A 24,324-nucleotide genomic window follows, 5' to 3' on the forward strand; every position below is an offset into this window, starting at 1 on the left:
GAAGACATCACTCGAGTCAAAGCTGCATCATTTGCAGCAATATGGAGGGACTAAAGTGTTTTTAACATTTCTTGATAACATATTTTAATGTTAATGAAGTGTCGTCTATGTGTTCAAACCCTGTTTCCATATGAGTTGGGAAATGGTGTTAGATGTAAATATAAACAGAATACAATGATTTGCAAATCCTTTTCAACCCATATTCAGTTGAATATGCTACAAAGACAACATATTTGATGTTCAAACTCATAAACTTCATTTTTTTTGCAACTTAGAATTTCATGGCTGCAACACGTGCCAAAGTAGTTGGGAAAGGGCATGTTCACCACTGTGTTACATCACCTTTTCTTTTAACAACACTCAATAAACATTTGGGAACTGAGGAAACTAATTGTTGAAGCTTTGAAAGTGGAATTCTTTCCCATTCTTGTTTTATGTAGCGCTTCAGTCCTTCAACAGTCCGGGGTCTCCGCTGTCGTATTTTACGCTTCATAATGCACCACACATTTTTGATGGGAGACAGGTCTGGACTGCAGGCGGGCCAGGAAAGTACCCGCACTCTTCTTTTACGAAGCCACACTGTTGTAACACGGGCTGAATGGGGCTCGGCATTGTCTTGCTGAAATAAGCAGGGGCGTCCATGAAAAAGACGGCAGCATATGTTGTTCCAAAACCTGTATGTACCTTTCAGCATTAATGGTGCCTTCACAGATGTGTAAGTTACCCATGCCTTGGGCACTAATACACCCCCATACCATCACAGATGCTGGCTTTTGAACTTTGCACGTATAACAGTCTGGATGGTTCACTTCCCCTTTGGTCCGGATGACACAATGTCAAAAATTTCCAAAATCAATTTGAAATGTAGACTCGTCAGACCACAGAACAATTACACACTTTGCATCAGTCCATCTTAGATGATCTCGGGCCCAGAGAAGCCGGCGGCGGTTCTGGATGTTGTTGATAAATGGCTTTGGCTTTGCATAGTAGAGCTTTAACTTACACTTAAAGATGTAGCGACCAACTTTAGTTACTGACAGTGGTTTTCTGAAGTGTTCCTGAGCCCGTGTGGTGATATCCTTTACACACTGAAGTGGCTTTTTAATGGAGTATCGCCCGAGTGATCGAAAATCCATAATATCCTGGCTTATGCGCAGTGATTTCTCCAGATTCTCTGAAGCTTTTGATGATATTACGGAGCGTAAGTTTCCTTGCAGCAGCTGCCTGACTTGTACATCGAGGTATTTTGGGAAAAAAAACTGGGTCGGATATCGATAACGATCAAAAACGGTCCGTAACGACTCGGTTCCGCCAATTAAGGACAAACAAGCTGGATTCTTGGTGGTCGTTAGGGTTTGTCGCTTAGGGCAGCAGAACCATCAGATAGGAAGTGGTGAGGGTTACTGTTTCCTGTTTCTTTGGTTCTATCACATGTCACAATGTCAACCTTGTTTTTCTACAATTTGTGGAACTGGCAATATAGGACATACTGCTGACAAAATAATGACATTTTTGTTTTGGTTTTTGCTGATTTTTTCTAATGATCTTTGCTCCATATTGGTCTTAGTAGACAACCTATGTCAGCGGTCTATGTTGTCGTCCCTTCTTAGGCCCTTTTCTAGCGGTTCCTGGAACTATGTCTTCCTGTAGAAGTGTGTGGTTTGTGTCAGTGTTTATCTGTAAATAACAATATATCAATAACACATGTCAGTGCTTATTTCTAAATAACAAATAATAAATGTCAGTCTTTATCTGTAAATAACAATATATCATTAACACATGTCAGTGTTTATCTCTAAATAACATAAATAATAAGTCGGTTTTTTATCTGTAAATAACAATAAATAAATAACACGTCAGTGCTTATTTCTAAATAACATAAATAATAAATGTCAGTTTTTATCTGTAAATAACAACATATCAATAACACATGTCAGTGTTTATCTCTAAATAACATAAATAATAAGTCAGTTTTTTATCTGTAAATAACAATAAATAAATAATACATGTCAGTGTTTATAAATAACAACATATAAATAATACATGTCAGTGTTTATCTCTAAATAAAAAATATCAATGATGTCAGTGTTTATCTGTAAATAACTATATATAAGTGATACATGTCAGAGTTTATCACTAAATAACATAAATAAAAAAATGTCAGTGTTTATCTGCAAATAATAATATAGAAATAATACATGTCAGTGTTTATTTCTAAATAACAATATATGAATAATGTCAGTTTATTTCTAAATAAAAATATATAAATACTAAAATTTCAGTGTTTATCTGTAAATAACCATATATAAACAATAAATGTCAAAGTCTATCTGTAATAAATGTCAATGTTTATCTATGAATAAAATATTGTTATTATAACATGTAAGTGCTTATCAATAAAAAACAATATGTAGATAATAAATGTCAGTGTTTATTTCTAAATCACAATATATACATTATACAATTCAGTGATTATCTTTAAATAACAATATGTAAATAATACATGTCAGTGTTTATCTGCAAATAGTATATACATAGTAAATGTCAGTATTAATCTGTAAATAACAATGCATCAATATTAAATGTCAGTGTTTCTCTGTAAATAACATTATATGAATAATAAATGTCAGTGTTTATCTGTAAATAACGATATATAAATAATAAATGTCAGTGTTTCTCTGTAAATAACAACATATAAATAATACATGTCAGTGTTTCTCTGTAAATAACACTATATAAATAATAAATGTCCGTGTTTATCTGTAAATAACGATATATAAATAATACATGTCAGTTTATCTTTAAATAACTATATATAAATAATACATGTCAGTGTTTATCTGTATATAATATATAAATTATAAATGTCAGTGTTTATCCGTAAATAACAACATATAAATGAGAAATGTCAGTGTTTATCTGTAAATAAAAACACCCATAAATAATAAATGTCAGTGTTTATCTGTAAATAACAATATACAAACAATAAATGTCAGTGTTTATCTGCACATAATATACAAATAATAAATGTCAGTGTTTATCTGTAAATAAAAAAAAACATAAATAATAAATATCAGTGTTTATCTGTAAATAAGATATAGATGATAAATGTCAGTGTTTATCTGTAAATTAAAAAAACATAAACAATAAATGTCAGTGTTTATCTGTAAATAATATATAAATAATAAATGTCAGTGTTTATCTGTAAATAACATTATATGAATAATAAATGTCAGTGTTTATCTGTCAATAACGATATATAAATAATACATGTCAGTTTATCTTTAAATAACTATATATACATGATAAATGTCAGTGTTTATCCGTAAATAACAACATATAAATGATAAATGTTAGTATTTATCTGTAAATAAAAAAACATAAATAATAAATGTCAGTGTTTATCTGTAAATAACAATATATAAACAATAAACGTCAGTGTTTATCTGTAAATAATATACAAATAATAAATGTCAGTGTTTATCTGTAAATAACATTATATGAATAATACATGTCAGTGTTTATCTGTAAATAATTAGATATATAAATAATAGATGTCAGTGTTTATTTGTAAATAACAATATATAAATAACAAATGTCAGTGTTTATCTGTAAATAAAAAAACATAAATAATAAATGTCAGTGTTTATCTGTAAATAACAATATATAAACAATAAATGTCAGTGTTTATCCGTAAATAATATATAAATAATAAATGTCAGTGTTTATCTGTAAATAACTTTATATGAATAATACATGTCAGTGTTTATCTGTAAATAATTAGATATATAAATAAAACATGTCAGTGTTTATTTGTAAATAACAATATATAAATAATAAATGTCAGTGTTTATCTGTAAATAATATCAAATTGTAAATGTCAGTGTTTATCTGTAAATAAGATATAGATGATAAATGTCAGTGTTTATATGTAGATAACAATATATAAATAATACATGTAAGTGTTTATCTGTAAATAACAATATATAAATAATAAATATATAAAAACAAATATATGAGTAGGACTAATCGTTGCTGAAAAATGAATAGCGTTGGAAGTTAAACAAAACAATGTATGACTTATTTATAACTACTTTTTAGAGCGCATCCATTGGTCTTGAACTAAGTGGACTGAAGGGTTAAACAACGCCACATTTTGAAATATTGTGTCATGTTTCCCGTAGGCTGCAAAAAAAAAAGAGCCACAAATAAAGAGCTGATGAGGTAATTATAGTACACACTGGACACTGTTTTTTTTTTTTTTAGCTCGAAAAGATTGATCAGCAACAAACATCAAATAACGATGAAACTGTCATCTAGTCTGTGATGCAGTCGTGGGAGTACGAGTCATCTGTTCAAGCAGTCGTGTTACTGGCACCACATCCAGACCCAAGTCTGGAGTCAGCTGAAAATAAGTTCCCCAGAGTTCCCCTGATCTGTGCCAACAGTTGACATAGATCAGGGGTGTCCAAACTTTTTCCACTTAGGGCCGCACACTGAAAAATCAAAGCAAGCAGGGCCCATTTTGATATTTTTTATTTTAAAAACCAATATGTATAAAAAATATAAATTTAGGCCTCCACTCAGTCCCCATAGGATATTGGTAAAACAAATAATAAAAATGTGTCATTATTCAGTATTATTATTTGTATTATTTTTCAAGTTTTAAATCTCTATATCAACATTAGGTCATTCTGTCAATATAACTTTTTTAAAGATTTAAGTTGTATGCTCTTTTCGTCGAAGAAAACCCTGTTTTTAATGGAAAAAACACAAAACATGCAATATTTTCACCCAATAAAATTTTTAAGTGGAATATTTGAGATTATATAATAATTGGAGCCTTAAAAAGGTCAATGACTCATAACACCATTGATTTTAATTCATTATTATTTTTGGAGCAATGGCACTTAAAAACAAATCACATTAAAATTATTGGGGATTCAAAAGTGGGTTTTTTTTACTGTTTACTTTTAACATAATAATCTCGAAATCATCCTCAGATCTATCCGTTAATTATAAGTTGTATTGTTGTTTATGTTTGTTTGTTTTCGGCCCTTATTTAAAAAAAATAATTTTTATATGGCAAACACAAAAAATGCCAAATTTTCCCCCAAAATATCTCAAAGTGGAATATTTATTGGACGTAATTGGAGCCTTGAATAGGTCAATATTTCACAATGTCATTGATTTTGATTTATTATTATGTTTTAAAGAAAGAAACAGCCTGCATGGCAACTTTTGTGTTATTAGAGTCAACATTGCAACATTTTCTTGTTGCATTTCACCTGTTTGCTCTTTTACATCACTTTTTATGTTTTTAATCTTTTCACCATTTTTTTACCATTCAACCATTTAACATTTTCTTGTTACATTTCACTTATTTTCTCTTTTATACCACTTTTTAAGTTTTAAATTTTTTCAATCGTATTTTTAAAATGTGTCGTGGGACCGTTTAAAAAATGGCCCCCGGGCCGCACTTTGGACACCCCTGACATGGATGTTCTTCTACCTCCCCTAACAAGCCTCGCCTGTGTCAATCTGTGCCCGGCACCACTAAAACAACATGAAAGCCCAGCAATAAAGACTCCAGTAGTCCAAGGCCAGCACCCTTATCTCATTACCATCAGAATAACGGTGGTAAGCTCCACAATGTCAACAATCAGGAGCAATTAGAAGCTCAGACATTGAAGGGGGAAACAAGATAGAATCTGGTTTTGAGTGAGAGCCTGGGAAGGAAAAGATTGGGAAAGCGACAGATGTCCAGTTTCAGATTTAACCTGCGATTGGTGGCCGACATGGAAACAAATCCAGGGTAAATAAATGTAGTCCTGTCAGGGTCGGTGGGGGTTTAGGCGGCGGCGTGGTCCCAGGGCCCACAGGAACTTATTACGCCAGTAAGAAAAACAAAAACAGAACTCTGCTATGTCAGCCAAGCACTCAATAGCAACAAGACTGAAAGCAATTACTTTCACATTCTGACATTTTGACCTGCAATGTTGCCCGTTTTATACCAACAATTACACTACTTGGCTCCCATAAAGCTCAAAGTGTTTAAACATATGTAAATGTTCCACACACGCAATGTAAAGAAACTGTATTAAAACAGGAATATATGTGCCAAAAAGTGAGTTTTATACAAACCCCGTTTCCATATGAGTTGGGAAATTGTGTTAGATGTAAATATAAACACAATACAATCCTTTTCAACTCATATTCAGTTGAATATGCGACAAAGACGACATATTTGTATATACATTAGAACTGTACGCTACTTTTTAGATTAGATTAGATTAGATGGTACTTTATTTATTCCGTCAGGAGAGTTCCTTCCGGAAAATTACAATTTTCAGCACAATCCCATTCAAGATCAGACAAACATTACAGGGAGACAGAACAGGATCGCTGACGGGTCTCCCGGCTTCCAGCGCCCCTTACAAAAAAGATGACATACAGGTAAACAAGGGGGGGGAAAGAATAGAAGATTAAAATAAAATTTAAAAAAAAATCGGTCTTAGCCTGGGCCCTGGAGTGGGGGTGCAGACTGAAGCCAAGGGAAAAAAACCCAACAAGAACTCATAACCATAGTACACATCCCTCTTCCATGTGTGTAAGAGGGAAACATCAAACATCAAAGAACACAGAAGACATTAAAGACATTAAAGCAGCAGATACAAGCAGACACTTCTACATACAGCCATGAATAAAAAGTAAAATAAACATATACACTGTGGTGTATATGTTTATATGTTATTTTAGTCGCAATGGCAACAGCTTGCACGAAGCTCTTCGGGTTTACACAAAAAACAGTTACAAAACAGTTGGTTTTTGCCTAGTAGGATGCCTTCAAACTGTACATAATGTGTACGTTTCCATGTCAAACAGCAGTGAGGAATTACACATCGAGTGTAAATTGATGAACAAATTAACGTTCTTGAATGATCCCAACTTTGAAAAGTAAATTCCGTTGTTGTCAATCAACCGCAGAGCAAGGAACTGTGCGAACGAGATATTTTTAAGTGTTCTATTAGAATCCATAGTCATGTTTAACCTTCGTCTTGTGTTAGGGTCGGCATCGACCCGTTTTAGTTTTTAAATGCATAAAAGAACCACATAAATGTATTTTTATGCATCAAGGCATTTTGACTTTGCCCTCCCGGTAACAGTTCGAGATGCTACCTCAGTAGAAGCATTTAAGTCTCATCTTAAAACTCATCTGTATACTCTAGCCTTTAAATAGACCTCCTTTTTAGACCAGTTGATCTGCCGCTTCTTTTCTTTCTCCTATGTCCCCCCCTCCCTTGTGGAGGGGGTCCGGTCCGATGACCATGGATGAAGTACTGACTGTCCAGAGTCGAGACCCAGGATGGACTGCTCGTCGGGACCCAGGATGGACCGCTCGCCTGTATCGGTTGGGGACATCTCTACGCTGCTGATCCGCTTGAGATGGTTTCCTGTGGACGGGACTCTCACTGCTGTCTTGGAGCCACTATGGATTGAACTTTCACAGTATCATGTTAGACCCGCTCGACATCCATTGCTTTCGGTCCCCTAGAGGGGGGGGGTTGCCCACATCTGAGGTCCTCTCCAAGGTTTCTCATAGTCAGCATTGTCGCTGGCGTCCCACTGAATGTGAATTCTCCCTGCCCACTGGGTGTGAGTTTTCCTTGCCCTTTTGTGGGTTCTTCCGAGGATGTTGTAGTCGTAATGATTTGTGCAGTCCTTTGAGACATTTGTGATTTGGGGCTGTATAAATAAACATTGATTGATTGATTGACTTTGTCAGGAAGCTCTATTTCAACAAAATAAAACTTGTTTTTTTTGTTTCACTAAATTATAAAATGCTCTGGTTGAAATTATGACATTGGTGTTGTTAGGGTCGGTTTCGACCCAGTTATAAAAAATAAGACTATAAAGCACTAAGTAGAGCCGAAACTGAACACACTGACGGCCAGTTCCTCTCCCAATCATGTGAGCTTTACCTTGTTATCCAGTACAAAAACAAACACAATTTATGTGGTTCTTTTATGCATTTAAAAACTAAAATGTCCAGACATTTGAGGTCAATTCAGTATAGAGTTGTAACTATGTTAAAATTATTAAAATGAAAAAATAAATAAAACAAATGTATTTAAGAGATGTGTTCTAATACCCCTCAGTAATGGTCAGGTAACACAACAAACTTTTTATTTTATTTATACGATTCTCTTCAGGTTCGTTTTACCATTTTTTTCAATTGAAATCGAGGGGTTTACTGACAAAAAAAAGGCCCAATGGCCCACACCAAAAATATTAAAACCAATATTGTCATGGATAAGGAAACCTAACGAGGTAACCAAGAGATGAGAAACAAATTGGATGATAGATAATTGTTTTTAGTGTATTTTACAGCTGATTTAAAACATGGGTCAAAACCGACCCGTTAACATAAGAGATGGTAACAGAAAGCTAACACAAGAGGAAGGTTAAAGCAGTTAGTATTCTCCCATGTGGTGTGTCTTCTCGTGACCTCCTTAGTTTTTATCTTATGTCCGCGAGTAAACTCTTTGTTTCATCTTTTAACGGCTCGCGGAGCAGTTTTGGCCAGCTCCTTAACTGTTTTGAAGAAGCAGCTGTACTCCTTTCTAGGGCGAGAGGGGCCATTTAAAGGTAAAGTTCCAATTATTGTCACACACACACACACACAAGGTCCTGGTGAACTTTGTTGTCTGCATTTGACTCGTCCCCTTGTCCAGGTGAGGGGAGCAGTGAGCAACACCCGTGCCGCGCCCAGGAATCATTTTTTGGTGATTTAACCCCCAATTCCAACCCTTGATGCTGACTGCCAAGCAGGAAGGTATCGGCTCCCATTTTTATAGTCTTTTGTATGACTCGGCCGGGGTTTGAACTCCCAACCTACCGATCTCGGGGCGGACACTCAAACCACTACGTCACTGAGTAGGTATTTTGCATATTTACTCAACATATATGCCATCCAAGGGCAGCACGGTGGAACAGAGGGGTTAGTGCGTCTGCCTGCACAATACGAAGGTCCTGAGTTCAATCCCAGGTTCGGGATCTTTCTGTGTGGAGTTTGCATGTTCTCCCCGTGACTGCGTGGGTTACCTCCGGGTACTCCGGCTTCCTCCCACCTCCAAAGACATGCACCTGGGGATAGGCCCCTCCCACCTCCAAAGACATGCACCTGGGGATAGGCCCCTCCCACCTCCAAAGAAATGCACCTGGGGATAGGCCCCTCCCACCTCCAACTACATGCACCTGGGGATAGGCCCCTCCCACTTCGAAAGACATGCACCTGGGGATAGGTTTATTGGCAACACTAAATGGTCCCTAGTATGTGAGTGTGAATGTTTGTCTATTTGTGTTGGCCCCGCAATATGGTGGCGACTTGTCCAGGGTGTACTCCGCCTTCCGCCCGATTGTAGCTAAGATAGGCGCCGGCGCCCCCCGCGATCCCGAAGGGAATAAGCAGTAGACCATGGATGGGTGGATGGATGCTGGGTGCCAAGCATGGCGGTAATGGGTCCCATTTTTATAGTCTTTGGTATGACTCGGCCGGGGTTTGAACTCAGAACCTACTGATCTCAGGGCGGACACTGTAACCACTAGGCGACTGAGTAGGCATTTTCGCTCTACATGAACCGACTCACTTTGTCTGGATTTAGACCGAGCTTGCTGATGCTACGGTCGCGTCGTATGGGCTGGTCTCCTAAAGCTTCAGTAAAACATGGTATTGTAGCGTTCTGTCTCTGGGGTCCTTTTTACTCAACATCCCAAAGAACTTGGAATTGACCGGTGTGTTTTATTCGTGCAACTGAACCCACTTAAGAAAATGCAATCAAACATAAATGACTTATTTCAAGTCCTCAGATAGCAGATGATACTCACCCAAGTCTGATCCAAGCTGTAGGAGTGCCGGTGGTCCACCGGGTCGTCGTCCTGCTTGGCCTGCTGGAACTCGTTTCTGAGCCTTTGTATCCGGTCATGGTTACTGGGAGCCGTCTGATTGCTAAGTGGGAGACAGAGAGGAGCAAGCTGTTATCTCTCCAAATAGTCTAGGCGCACATTTACAGGTAATGGCCACCTGGAACCGAGTCAGTCTGTTATTGTTTGGAATATTGGAATCACATGTTGAAGCTGAGTCGTGCCTAACTGCATCTGTCAGTCATTAGTGCCTTCCATCAACCGACCACTTCCACCCTGAGCGTTTCTAGATCTTGTCCGGCTCAATTCAGTTCTGTTTGGAACAGTTCTTGTTGCGTCGTACGGTTGCTAGTGTTCCCAGGACCGGAAGGGGCGTGAAGGACAGTCTTTCAACCCAATATTGAAGCAAAACACAGAACAGCATGTGGAGCAAAGGGTAAAAAAAAATGTAGCTTAGCATAGCATAAAAAAACAGAGGTGGTAGCGTAACGCCAAACACAAACTGTGTCCAGCAGCAAACAACGGACCAGCTCCGAATGAACGCGTGATTAATGATCGCAACAGGTGGGGACACTAATCAAGATATAGAAACAGTTTGGTCTATGTCTTAGTTTTTCCTCTGCATTTCTCTTTGTTTCCTGTCAGCACTCTTATTTTGGTCCTGTTTGTCTCTCTGAGTGCTGTGTGCCCTCAGCTGTGGCTGACTGGCAACTGGCCACACCTGGTGTCAATCAGCCAGACACTATTTAGACCGAGCTTCTCCTCCAGTCAGTGCTGGATTATTATCGTGTCGTTACCTCTTCTCACCACTACCTGTCAATGTCGTTATTACTTATCGTTGTAGCTGTTTCTACTTCTGTTCACTCTGCTCACGCCATACTTCCTTCGTGTCACAGTAAGTGTTTTTGTTCATAGCCAAGTTTGTTCTCCGCCTTTTGTTTGGTTTTGTATTAGTGTTAAATAAAATCATGTTTTCTTATTCAATGCCTGCCACCATCTCTGCATCTTGGGGTTCGTCACAAACTCACTCTGACAGAATAATCCAGCACTGATTGGAGGAGAAAACAGGTCTAAATAGTGGCTGGCTGATTGACACCAGGTGTGGCCAGCCACAGCTGAGGGGACACAGCACTCAGAGACACAAACAGGAAACAGAACTAAAATAAAAGTGCTGACAGGAACTAAAGAAAGGAAAGACAAATGCAGAGGAAAAACTAAGACATAGACCAAACTGTCAGGGAGAAGTCTGACAGTGTGAGCTGAAATGCTGCCAGCAACGAGAACGTAAACAAAGGGAGAACGCGAGGAACAGAACTAAGTATGATATTTCGGAGAACAACAACAAGAGCATGAGAAGACATCAGGTCAGGCTTTAGGCTTTAGTGACGACCACATAAACCGACACACTTGGACCTGCCGCTGAAGTTGCTTTTGTCAGAGTTGCACCATTTGGGGGGGGAGGAAGTGTCCCTACCATGCAAAACATAAAAGTCCACTGGAGAGAATTCTGGGTCTGAAACTTAAAGCCAGAACCTTAGAATCTGTCCAGTTTAATATGTGTAGAAATCCTGAAAATCGTTTAAAATGAATTGATCAAGTCAACCCACCTTTGTCTGACTGACACACCATCTTGCCAATAAAGTATGATGAAGGTGAGACAAAGACCTTCTGGCACAGACAGGTATACCAAGAACTTAGGCTTTGGAACACCTGGTCTTCGACTTTTATTTTGGTCAGATTTGGTCTTAGACTTAGATTGGTCAGGTCTAGCCTTAGATTGGTCACGTTTAGTCTTAGACTTGAGATTGATCAGACCTAGTCTTAGACTTAGATTGATCAGATCTAGTCTAAGACTGAGATTGGTCAGATCTTGTCTGAGATTTTTATTTTGGTCAGATTTGGTTTTAGACTTGGACTGGTCAGATCTTGTCTTAGACTGGTCAGAACTAGTGTTAGACTTAGATTGGTCACATAGTCACCGGAAATGGTTTTCACGTCACAGGTGTCATAGTTTTAATGCCTTCAGTGACAATCTACAATGTAAATAGTCATGAAAATAAAGGAAATGCATTGAAATGAGAAGGTGTGTCCAAACTTTTGACCTGTTCTGTATGTCCAGACTTTCGCGGGCCACATAAAATGGTAAATGGGTTATACTTGTATACGCTTGGACACTATTTCCACATTCACACACACACACATTCACACACTGATGGCGGGAGCTGCCATGCAAGGCGTTAACCACGACCCATCAGGAGCAAGGGCGACGTGTCTCGCTCATGGGCACAACGGACGTGAGTAGGTTGGTTGAAGGTGGGGATCGAACCAGGAACCCTCAGGTTGCTGGCACGGCCACTCTGCCAACCCCGCCACGCTGTCCCGATGATGACTTCATTTTCAAGTTGATTTTCAAGACAAAAAAATATTTTCAAGGAGAAAAATTATTTTCAAGGTAAAAGTTGATTTTCAAAACAAAAAATTATTTTCAAAGTAAAAGTTGATTTTCAAGACAAAAAATAATTTTCGAGGTAAAAGTTGATTTTCAAGACAAAAAATTATTTTCAAAGTAAAAGCTGATTTTCAAGACAAAATGATTTTCGAGGTAAAAGTTGATTTTCAAGACAAAAAAAGATTTTCAAGGCAAAAGTTGATTTTCAAAGTAAAATTTGATTTTCAAGATAAAAAATGATTTTCGCGGTAAAAGTTCATTTTCAATACAAAAAATGATTTTCAAGGTAAAAGTTGAACGTCAAGAAAAAAAATGGATTTTCAAGGTAAAAGTTGATTTTAAAGACAAAAGTAATTTTCAAGGTAAAAGTTGGTTTTAAAGACAAAAAATGATTTTCAAGGTAAAAGTTGAACGTCAAGACAAAAAATAATTTTCAAGTTAAAAGTTGATTTTAAAGACAAAAGTAATTTTCAAGGTAAAAGTTGGTTTTAAAGACAAAAAATGATTTTCAAGGTAAACGTTGATTTTTAAGACAAAAAATTATTTTCAAGGCAAATGTTGATTTTCAAGGTAAAAGTTGATTTTCAAGACAAAAAATATTTTCAAGGAAAAAAATGATTTTCAAAGAAAAAAATGATTTTCAAAGAAAAAGTTAATTTTCAAAACAAAAAATGATTTTCAAAGAAAAAAATGATTTTCAAAGAAAAAGTTAATTTTCAAAACAAAAAATGATTTTCAAAGTAAACGTTGATTTTCAAGACAAAAAATGATTTTCAAAGTAAAAGTTGATTTTCAAGACAAAAAATTATTTTCAAAGTAAAAGCTGATTTTCAAGACAAAATGATTTTCGAGGTAAAAGTTGATTTTCAAGACAAAAAAAGATTTTCAAGGCAAAAGTTGATTTTCAAAGTAAAATTTGATTTTCAAGATAAAAAATGATTTTCGCGGTAAAAGTTCATTTTCAATACAAAAAATGATTTTCAAGGTAAAAGTTGAACGTCAAGACAAAAAATAATTTTCAAGTTAAAAGTTGATTTTAAAGACAAAAGTAATTTTCAAGGTAAAAGTTGGTTTTAAAGACAAAAAATGATTTTCAAGGTAAACGTTGATTTTTAAGACAAAAAATTATTTTCAAGGCAAATGTTGATTTTCAAGGTAAAAGTTGATTTTCAAGACAAAAAATATTTTCAAGGAAAAAAATGATTTTCAAAGAAAAAAATGATTTTCAAAGAAAAATTTAATTTTCAAAACAAAAAATGATTTTCAAAGTAAACGTTGATTTTCAAGACAAAAAATGATTTTCAAAGTAAAAGTTGATTTTCAAGACAAAAAATGATTTTCAAGGTAAAAGTTGATTTTCAAGACAAAAAATGATTTTCAAGGAAAAAGTTGATTTTCAAGACAAAAAATTATTTTCAAGGGAAAAGTTCATTTTCAAAGTAAAAATTGATTTTCAAGACAAAACATTATTTTCAAGGTAAAAGTTGATTTTCAAGACAAAAAAGATTTTCAAGGTAAAAGTTGATTTTCAAGATAAAAAATGATTTTCAAAGTAAAAGTTGAATGTCAAGACAAAAAAAAATCATTTTAAAGGTAAAATGTTGATTTTCAAGAGAAATAAATAATTTTCAAGGTAGACATTGATTTTCAAGGTAAAAGTTGATTTTCAAGACAAAAAATGAATTTTTAAGGTAAAAGTTTATTTAAGACAAAAAATGAATTTTCAAAGTAAAAGTTGATTTTCAAGGTAAAAGTTGATTGTCAAGGTAAAATGGTGATTTAAAGACAAAAAATGATTTTCAAGGTAAAAGTTGGTTTTAAAGACAAAACATGATTTTCAAGGTAAATGTTGATTTTTAAGATAAAAAAATATTTTCCAGTTAAACGTTGATTTTCAAGGTAAGAGTTGATTTTCAAGACAAAAAAAATATTTTATAGGTAAAAATGTATTTTCATCTGGCCCCTGGGCCTTGACTTTGACACCTTGAACCTTGCAGAATCAAACACCGAACTATCTATTACACAAAACAAGAAGCAAGGAATCGGGCAGAGACGCAGTTCAGTTTTGCTCATGAGGAGAAACATATTGGGCTGCACACTCAGTTACAGTTCCAACCTACGCTCTAAGGCACAGCCCCCGCGCTCCTCTATTTATTCAGGAGTTCCCTAGTTAACATCACTGAGGCTGCTTCTAAAGGGAGGGTTAATCCCAGTAGACACATTACGTGATTATTCAGAATGGAAATGTGCTGACACACGTGATTTCGCCCTGTCTCCGTTTTGTCTGCGTCAAGGTACTCGAAGTCCGTCCTTGGCTGTCAGCAGGCAGGGTCTGGAAACATACCGCTATCTGTGTGCCTTTGCGCAAATAGAAAAGTCCAACTTCAGCACAATTGATACTAACTATAGCAACGGCCTTTAAGCATAAGAGTTGTGTGATAACTTGTACATAATTATTCTAACAGTAATGTAGAGGAATTACAAAAAACACTCAACACATTGAAGAGCTGCCATTCTCGTGCCGAGCACTTACCACCGGTACGTCCGTTACACACCATTGTTCATGTGGGCCCAGAGGATCCTGGGAGTAATGATGCAATCATAGCCGACGAGAATGAGCGCTATGCTAATGGGCCGCAGGACAGGCTGCCAATCAAACTCCATTAATAGCAGAATGAGGGCTAACTTGGAGCCCAAGTAGCACTCGTGTCCTTTCATAGCGAGATCGATTGTATTAGTTGTACTCCGTTTGATTCCTACGACTGCAGGAAGTCCTCGCTTACACGCTCCTTGCAATGAAGTGCTCGGCTAATGCTTTCAGTTAGCTGAAGAGCTGCCCATGGAAAAATCAATGTTGCTTCTTCCACTAATATATCTTTTCCCTGATTTCATTCATTCCTAACAAAGCCTGTTCACACCCGCTTGCTGGAACACGACCGCATTGTTAGGACCACAAGACCAGTTCTGCGGAAACAAGACAACCTTTGGCATGAAATCGCAGCACAATAGCTATGTTCCCATCAAGGTTTATTTTAGATCGGCCGATACCAATACCGATTTTTTTTGACAGTTTATGAACACGATATTTTAACCCAGGGGTGCCCATTACGTCGATCGCGAGCTACCAGTCGACCGCGGGGGGTGTGTCAGTCCATCTCCAGCCAGGCTTTTAAAAAAAAAAATAGACCTAAAAATGAGTGATCATCAATCTTCACCAAGACGTCACTTAAATGACATTCACGGTACCGGAGGGTCTTGTGAGATGACGCTGGCTGCTGCAAGATCATTATTATGAAAATATGACCGAGAGGAAGGCCAGAAACACTTTTTATTTCAACAGACTCTCGCACCGTACCTTCCGTCAAAACTCTAAAGGCCGCCTGCACATTTCCTATCTTCACAATAAAAGCCCTGCTTCATGCTGCCTGCGCTAACTAAATACAGAGTCTCGGAAAACTGGCGTGCACAAGCCGAGACTCTTATTTTGTTAGCGCAGGCAGCATGAAGCAGGGCTTTTATTGTGAAGATAGGAAATGTGCAGTCGGCCTTTAGAGTTTTGACGGAAGGGACGGCGCGAAAGTCTGTTGAAATAAAAAGTGTTTCTCGCCTTCCTCTCTGTCATTTTTTCATAATAATGAACTGGCAGCAGCCAGCGTCATCTCACAAGACCCTCGGGTGCCGTGAATGTCAATCAAGCAAGCTACGGAATTTGCCGCCAATGTTTTTCTTGTAAAGTGTATGGAAGCTGGATGAATTAGATGCCAAAAAGCAACCACTTTCATGTGGTATTGTACAGAAAGGACAACTTTGTTTCTCCTCCATTTGAAAATGTGGCCGTTATCATCATTACTGTCTGATTCCAATCAATGCAAGTCATCAGAATCAGGTAATACACCAACTTATATTCTTGTCTTCGTGAAAGAAAGACATCTATATGTGTTACACATGCTTGTATTATCATTAAACACGTTTAACTTGTTTACAAAAATGTCTCTTTCATAAATAAATAAATATAAATGATATATATAAATGAGGTAGATCCCCTCGAGTTAGTCAATTGAAAAGTAGCTCGCCTGCAGAAGAAGTGTGGGCACCCCTGTTTTAACCGGTTCCCTATTATCTTTTTTATTTATTTATTATTATTCTTTTTTTCTGTTATACTATTTTTTTTATTACATGAAAAATATATTTAGTGCACATTAAATATATATTTTTTTTACATTTTTTGTCAGTACTGCTACATCAGGTCTAAGGTTTCTACTCAATGAACTTTCGGTCTGCATAGATGCATTTGTGTCGTTTATGTCCGCAGATAATGTCACTAATTAATAAACACGAGACACAGGGCGGAAAAGAACAATGAATATGCACCGAATGAAAGAAAGGTTACAGGTATGAAGTGACTCTTGCATGCATGCAGGATCACATCGGTGCCAAATAAGCTGGTAAAACTTCATCCAAACTGTTTTTGCTCATCCATTTTCTACCAACCCCAAAAGCGGTGAAATTGTCACTTTGTGAAAATGCTAAATTAAAAAAGAATACAACAAATTATTTTCAATTTATATTCAATTGAATAGACTGCAAATGTGAAGTGAAGTGAATTATATTTATATAGCGCTTTTCTCTAGTGACTCAAAGCGCTTTACATAGTGAAACCCAATATCTAAGTTACATTTAAAGCAGTGTGGGTGGCACTGGGAGCAGGTGGGTAAAGTGTCTTGCCCAAGGACACAACGGCAGTGACTAGAATGGCGGAAGCGGGAATCGAACCTGCAACTCAAGTTGCTGGCACGGCCGCTCTACCAACCGAGCTATGCCGTAAAAGATATTTAAACGTTTAAATAAAAGATATTTAAACGTTCCAACTGGAAAACTTTATTTGTTGCAAATGTAAGCTCGTTTGGAATTTGATGCCTGCGACGTGTTTCGAAAAAGCTGGCACAGGTGGCAAAAAAGACTGAGAGAGTTGAGGAATGCTCATCAAACACTTATTTGGGAGCAGCCCACAGGTGAACAGGCTAATTGGGAACAGGTGGGTGCCAAGGTTGGGTATAAAAACAGCTTTTCATGAAATGCTCGGGGCGAGGGTCACCACTTTGTCGACAAATGCCTGAGCTAATTTTTGAAGAACAACATTTCTCAACCAGTTGCAAGGAATTTATACATTTCACCATCTACACGTCATAATATCATCAAAAGGTTCAGAGAATACGAAGAAATCCCTGCACCTAAGCGATGATATAACGGACCTTCGACCCCTCAGGTGGTACTGCATTTAAAAAAAAAAAAAAAAACACATCAGTGCGTAAATGATATCACCGCATGGGCTTAGGAGAACTTCAGAAAACCACTGTCAGTAACTGTAAGTGCAAGTTAAAACTGTGCTATGGGAAGCCATTTAAAGTTAAAGTTAAAGTACCATAGCTTGGTTGGTAGAGTGGCCGTGCCAGCAACTTGAGGGTTGCAGGTTCGATTCCCGCTTGCGCCATCCAGGTCACTGCCGTTGTGTCCTTGGGCAAGGCACTTTACCCACCTGCTCCCAGTGCCACCCACACTGCTTTAAATGTAACTTAGATATTGGGTTTCACTATGTAAAGCACTTTGAGTCACTAGAGAAAAGCGCTATATAAATATAATTCACTTCACTTCACTCTCGGTGTGGCAAAATTATTCTCTGCATTTGACCCATCGCCCTTGATTGCCCCCTGGGAGGTGAGGGGAGCAGTGGGCAGCAGCGGTGCCGCGCCCGGGAATCATTTCTGGTGATTTAACCCCCAGTTCCAAGCCTTGATGCTGAGTGCCAAGCACGGAGGTAATGAGTCCCATTTTTATAGTCTTTGGTATGACTCGGCCGGGGTTTGAACTCACAACCTACCCATCTCAAGGCGGACACTCTAACCACTAGGCCACTGAGTATTTATCAACAACACCCGGAAACCTGCCGGCTTCCCTGGGCCCGAGCTCATCCAAGATGGACTGATGAGTCCACATTTCAAATGGTTTTTGAAAACTTTGGACGTGTTGTCCTCCGGATCAAAGAGGAAAATAACAATCCGGACTGTTCTAGGCACAAAGTGTAAAAGGCAGCATCTGTGATGGTATGGGGGTGTATTAGTGCCCAAGACATGGGTAACTTACACATCTGTGAAGGCACCATAAATACTGAATGATCCATACAGGTTTTGGAGCAACATGTGTTGCTATCATGGACGCCCCTGCTTATTTCAGCAAGACGATGCCAAGCCACGTGTTACAACAGCGTAGCTTCGTAGTAAAAGAGTGCGGGTACTAAACTGGCCTGCCTGTAGTCCAGACCTGTCTCCCATTGAAAATATGAAGGCTAAAATATGAGGCGGGAGACTGTTGAGCAACTTAAGCTGTACATCAAGCAAGAATGGGAAATAATTCCACTTCAAAAATGTGTCTCCTCAGTTCCCAAACCTTTACTGAGTGTTGTTAAAAGGAAAGGCCATGTAACACACTGGTAAAAATGCCTTTTTTTGCAATGTGTTGCTGCCTTTAAATTCTAAATTAATGATTATTTGCAAAAAAATAAGAAAGTTTCTCAGTGTGAACATGAAATATCTTGTCTTTGCAGTCTATTCAAGTTGAAAAGGATTTGTGGTATTTTCTTTTTATTTAGTATTTACACAAGGAGACAACTTCACTGGTGTTGGGGTTTTGTATTAAAGCAATACGGACTACCGTATTTCCTTGAATTGCCTGCCTAGAATTACTACCGGGTCAAACTCCTTTCGCCAAATAATTAGCATATGCCTAGAATTTCCACCGGGTCAAACTCGTCACGTCACGAGTGACACTTCCCCTGTCGTCATTTTCAAAATGGAGGAGGCTGATTTCAATCATTTGAAATCGCATAAAGGGAAGAAGATTTAGAGCTATTAAGTAGGATTTAAGGTCCAAGCTATTGAATATGCTAAAAAGAATAGTAATCAGCTATGTTTTATTGATATACCGTAGCTGCGTGTGTCAAATATGAGTCATTAAATGACTCCCGCCTCCTGGTGGTAGAGGGCGCTAGTGATCCTTCTTGCGACTACTCGGCTGCAGAAGAAGTGACAACATGGAGGATTACATATCTAAAATAAAACAGTTTTCTAAACTGGACTTTCAATCGAAGCAGGGGTAGGGAACCTATGGCTCTAGAGCCAGATGTGGCTCTTTTGATGACTGCATCTGGCTCTCGGATAAATCTGAGCTGACGTTGCTTAACACGATAAGTAATGAATAATTCCACTTGTAATCACAGTCTTAAAAATATAGTTCAAAATATAAAACATTGTAATCCATCCATCTGTTTTCTACCGCACCTGTTCAAGAAGTTGCGTTAATGGTAAGAAGTTATCTATTTATTATTGGTTAGTGTCGGGCTTGCCCTCCTGGGGGTTCTTCAGACCCCCAAGCACCGACATGAGAGCCTGTTTCAGGGTTACAATATTGTTTTATTTTTCAATAAGTCTCTCAGTTGCTTTCCAGCGATAGTTTTCCCAGCCCCAACCCAGTCTCTCCTCCTGGCTGCTGCTTATAACAGAGCGACAGGTGATTATATAACAAGGCCCAGCTGGGCCATCTCCGCACCTGTGGCTGCAGGCCCCCAGGCCACGCCCCCTCCACAGTTAGCTATTACAAAGAATAAGAGACATATTATACTCTAGAAATGTTGGTCTTACTTAAAAATGCAAGTGTTTAGTTGTGTTCAGTGTTAAAAAAAAATGATATGGCTCTTACGGAAATATATTTTAAAATATTTGGCTTTTTGGCTCTCTCAGCCAAAAAGGTTCCCGACCTCTGTAATAAAGGAAGATCTCCATCGAGACAGAGAGACTTTTGAAACTGAAGAAAGATGAGGAAGACTTTTATAAACAAGTTATCGATCCTTTTAACATGGAGGATTACATGTCTAAAATAAAACAGTTTTCTAAACTGGACTTTCAATGGAAGCAGGAGGTAATAAAGGAAGATCTCCATTGAGACAGAGAGACTTTTAAAACTGAAGAAAGATAAGGAAGACTTCTATAAAGAAGTTATCGATGCTTTTAACACGGAGGATAACATATCTAAAATAAAACAGTTTTCTAAACTGGACTTTCAATCGAAGCAGGAGGTAAGAAAGGAAGATCTCCATCGAGACAGAGAGACTTTTGAAACTGAAGAAAGATAAGGAAGACTTCTATAAACAAGTTATCGATCCTTTTAACATGGAGGATTACATGTCTAAAATAAAACAGTTTTCTAAACTGGACTTTCAATGGAAGCAGGAGGTAATAAAGGAAGATCTCCATCGAGACAGAGAGACTTTTAAAACTGAAGAAAGATAAAGAAGACTTCTATAAAGAAGTTATCGATGCTTTTAACACGGAGGATAACATATCTAAAATAAAACACTTTTCTAAACTGGACTTTCAATGGAAACAGGAGGTAATAAAGGAAGATCTCCATCGAGACAGAGAGACTTTTAAAACTGAAGAAAGATAAGGAAGACTTCTATAAAGAAGTTATCGATGCTTTTAACATGGAGGATTACATGTCTAAAATAAAACAATTTTCTAAACTGGACTTTCAATGAAAGCAGGAGGTAATAAAGGAAGATCTCCATCGAGACAGAGAGACTTTTGAAACTGAAGAAAGATAAGGAAGACTTCTATAAACAAGTTATTGATCCTTTTAACATGGAGGATTACATGTCTAAAATAAAACAGTTTTCTAAACTGGACTTTCAATGGAAGCAGGAGGTAATAAAGGAAGATCTCCATCGAGACAGAGAGACTTTTAAAACTGAAGAAAGATAAGGAAGACTTCTATAAACAAGTTATCGATGCTTTTGATCAGAAGGTGCTGCGCATGGACTTCATTTATAAGTAAAGTTAAGACCATAATAACGTTTTTTTATTAAGTGTGCTTTTTACATCACACTCAAATTTATAAGCGCAGGCCTAAATTTACCGCATGCCTTTGGTAAGCGCCGGAGTGAGAAGAGGTTTTAAATTAATTAGCGCCCCGGCGGCAATTCAAGGAAATACGGTAAGTGAAAGTTTGGATAAATGCAGCTTTGTGATTAACATTTCCATAAATCCCAGTCCAACCCCCCCACCTGTGCTTTTTGACCCGAACTGTTGACAGAGGTCGCGAGCCCTTTAAAGCTGCCGTTTGGGGGCAGGGGGGGCGGTGTAATAGTCATCCTTTGATCCAGGAGGATTTGGCAGATGTCTGGGACACCACGGGGCTTAAGGGCGCGGACGCAAACAACGCCGAGCCGGTCCCTGCACCGCCGGCTCGGGTCACATGTTGCGTCTCAGTCTGGCCTATAAACACTCCCAGCAGCTAATAAAGGACTAATCCAATCCCATCGGTCATATGAGCCCACCTGTGTCAGAGGTCAGGCTCCGCTAATCAGAACGAGAGCGACACCATCGCAAGAACAAAAGCCAAGAGAAGTTGCAAGTCGTGACGCAACTACCGAGAAAGACTGAACCGAGACTTTAAAGGCCGACTGATATGAGATGTTCTTATTTAAACGGGGATAGCAGCTCCATTCTATGTGTCATACTTCATCATTTCGCCATATTTTTGCTGAAAAGGATTTAGTAGAGAACATCCACGATAAAGTTTGCAACTTTTGGTCGCAAATAAAAAAGCCTTGCCTGTACCGGAAGTAGCAGACGATGTGGGCGTGACGTCACGGGTTGTGGAGCTCCTCACGTCTGAACATTGTTTACAATCATGGCCACCAGCAGCCAGAGCAATTCGGTCCAAGAAAGCCACGATTTCCCCATTAATTTGAGCGGGGATGAAAGATTTGTGGACGAGGAAAGTGCGAGTGAAGGACTAGAAAAAAAAAGACTATTCTGTGGGAGCGATTCAGATGTTATTAGACACATTTACGAGGATAATTCTGGAAAATCCCTTATCTGCCTATTGTGTTACTAGTGTTTTAGTGAGATTATATGGTCGTACCTGTACAACCCGAGAAAGCGACGATTTCCCCATTAATTTGAGCGAGGATGAAAGATTCGTGGATGAGGAAAGTGAGAGTGAAGGACTAGAAAAACAAAAAAGATGAGGGCAGTGGGAGCGATTCGGATGTTATTAGACACATTTACTAGGATAATTCTGGAAAATCCCCTATCTGCTTTTTGTGTTACTAGTGTTTTAGTGAGATTATATGGTCGTACCTGTACAACCCGAGAAAGCGACGATTTCCCCATTAATTTGAGCGAGGATGAAAGATTCGTGGATGAGGAAAGTGAGAGTGAAGGACTAGAAAAAATAAAGATGAGGGCAGTGGGAGCGATTCAAATGTTATTAAACACATTTACGAGGATAATTCTGGGAAATCCATTATCTGCTTATTGTGTTAATAGTGTTTTAGTGAGATTGTATGGTCGTACCTGTACAACCCGAGAAAGCGACGATTTCCCCATTAATTTGAGCGAGGATGAAAGATTCGTGGATGAGGAAAGTGCGAGTGAAGGACTAGAAAAAGAAAAAAGATGAGGGCAGTGGGAGCGATTCAAATGTTATTAGACACATTTACTAGGATAATTCTGGAACATTCCCTATCTGCTTTTTGTGTTAATAGTGTTTTAGTGAGATTATATGGTCGTACCTGTACAACCCGAGAAAGCGACGATTTCCCCATTAATTTGAGCGAGGATGAAAGATTCGTGGATGAGGAAAGCGAGAGTGAAGGACTAGAAAAAATAAAGATGAGGGCAGTGGGAGCGATTCAAATGTTATTAGACACATTTACGAGGATAATTCTGGAAAATCCCTTATCTGCTTATTGTGTTAATAGTGTTTTAGTGAGATTATGTGGTCGTACCTGTACAACCCGAGAAAGCGACGATTTCCCCATTAATTTGAGCGAGGATGAAAGATTTGTGGATGAGGAAAGTGAGAGTGAAGGACTAGAAAAACAAAAAAGATGAGGGCAGTGGGAGCGATTCGGATGTTATTAGACACATTTACTAGGATAATTCTGGAAAATCCCTTATCTGCTTATTGTGTTAATAGTGTTTTAGTGAGATTATGTGGTCGTACCTGTACAACCCGAGAAAGCGACAATTTCCCCATTAATTTGAGCAAGAATGAAAGATTTGTGGATGAGGAAAGTGCGAGTGAAGGACTAGAAAAAAAAAGATGAGGGCAGTGGGAGCGATTCGGATCTTATTAGACACATTTACTAGGATAATTCTGGAAAATCCCCTATCTGCTTTTTATGTTACTAGTGTTTTAGTGAGATTATATGGTCGTACCTGTACAACCCGAGAAAGCGACGATTTCCCCATTAATTTGAGCGAGGATGAAAGATTCGTGGATGAGGAAAGTGAGAGTGAAGGACTAGAAAAAATAAAGATGAGGGCAGTGGGAGCGATTCAAATGTTATTAAACACATTTACGAGGATAATTCTGGGAAATCCATTATCTGCTTATTGTGTTAATAGTGTTTTAGTGAGATTGTATGGTCGTACCTGTACAACCCGAGAAAGCGACGATTTCCCCATTAATTTGAGCGAGGATGAAAGATTCGTGGATGAGGAAAGTGCGAGTGAAGGACTAGAAAAAGAAAAAAGATGAGGGCAGTGGGAGCGATTCAAATGTTATTAGACACATTTACTAGGATAATTCTGGAACATTCCCTATCTGCTTTTTGTGTTAATAGTGTTTTAGTGAGATTATATGGTCGTACCTGTACAACCCGAGAAAGCGACGATTTCCCCATTAATTTGAGCGAGGATGAAAGATTCGTGGATGAGGAAAGCGAGAGTGAAGGACTAGAAAAAATAAAGATGAGGGCAGTGGGAGCGATTCAAATGTTATTAGACACATTTACGAGGATAATTTTGGAAAATCCCTTATTTGCTTATTGTGTTACTAGTGTTTTAGTGAGATTATATGGTCGTAACTGAAAATTGGAGGGGTGTGGC

At 38.0% G+C, this 24,324-nt stretch overlaps 1 protein-coding gene across 1 annotated transcript in view; it reads right to left on the reverse strand.

The window, feature by feature from the left end:
- Window positions 1–24,324, reverse strand: part of LOC133569800 (partitioning defective 3 homolog) — a 529,671-nt gene that overhangs the window by 12,494 nt on the left and 492,853 nt on the right. The window contains exon 21 of the mRNA XM_061922423.1: window positions 9,889–10,009. Coding sequence (XP_061778407.1) covers window positions 9,889–10,009 — 121 coding nt within the window. The remainder of the gene's footprint in view (window positions 1–9,888; window positions 10,010–24,324) is intronic.

This window comes from Nerophis ophidion, linkage group LG15 (assembly GCF_033978795.1).
Source record: "Nerophis ophidion isolate RoL-2023_Sa linkage group LG15, RoL_Noph_v1.0, whole genome shotgun sequence".
Lineage (NCBI taxonomy): Eukaryota > Metazoa > Chordata > Actinopteri > Syngnathiformes > Syngnathidae > Nerophis > Nerophis ophidion.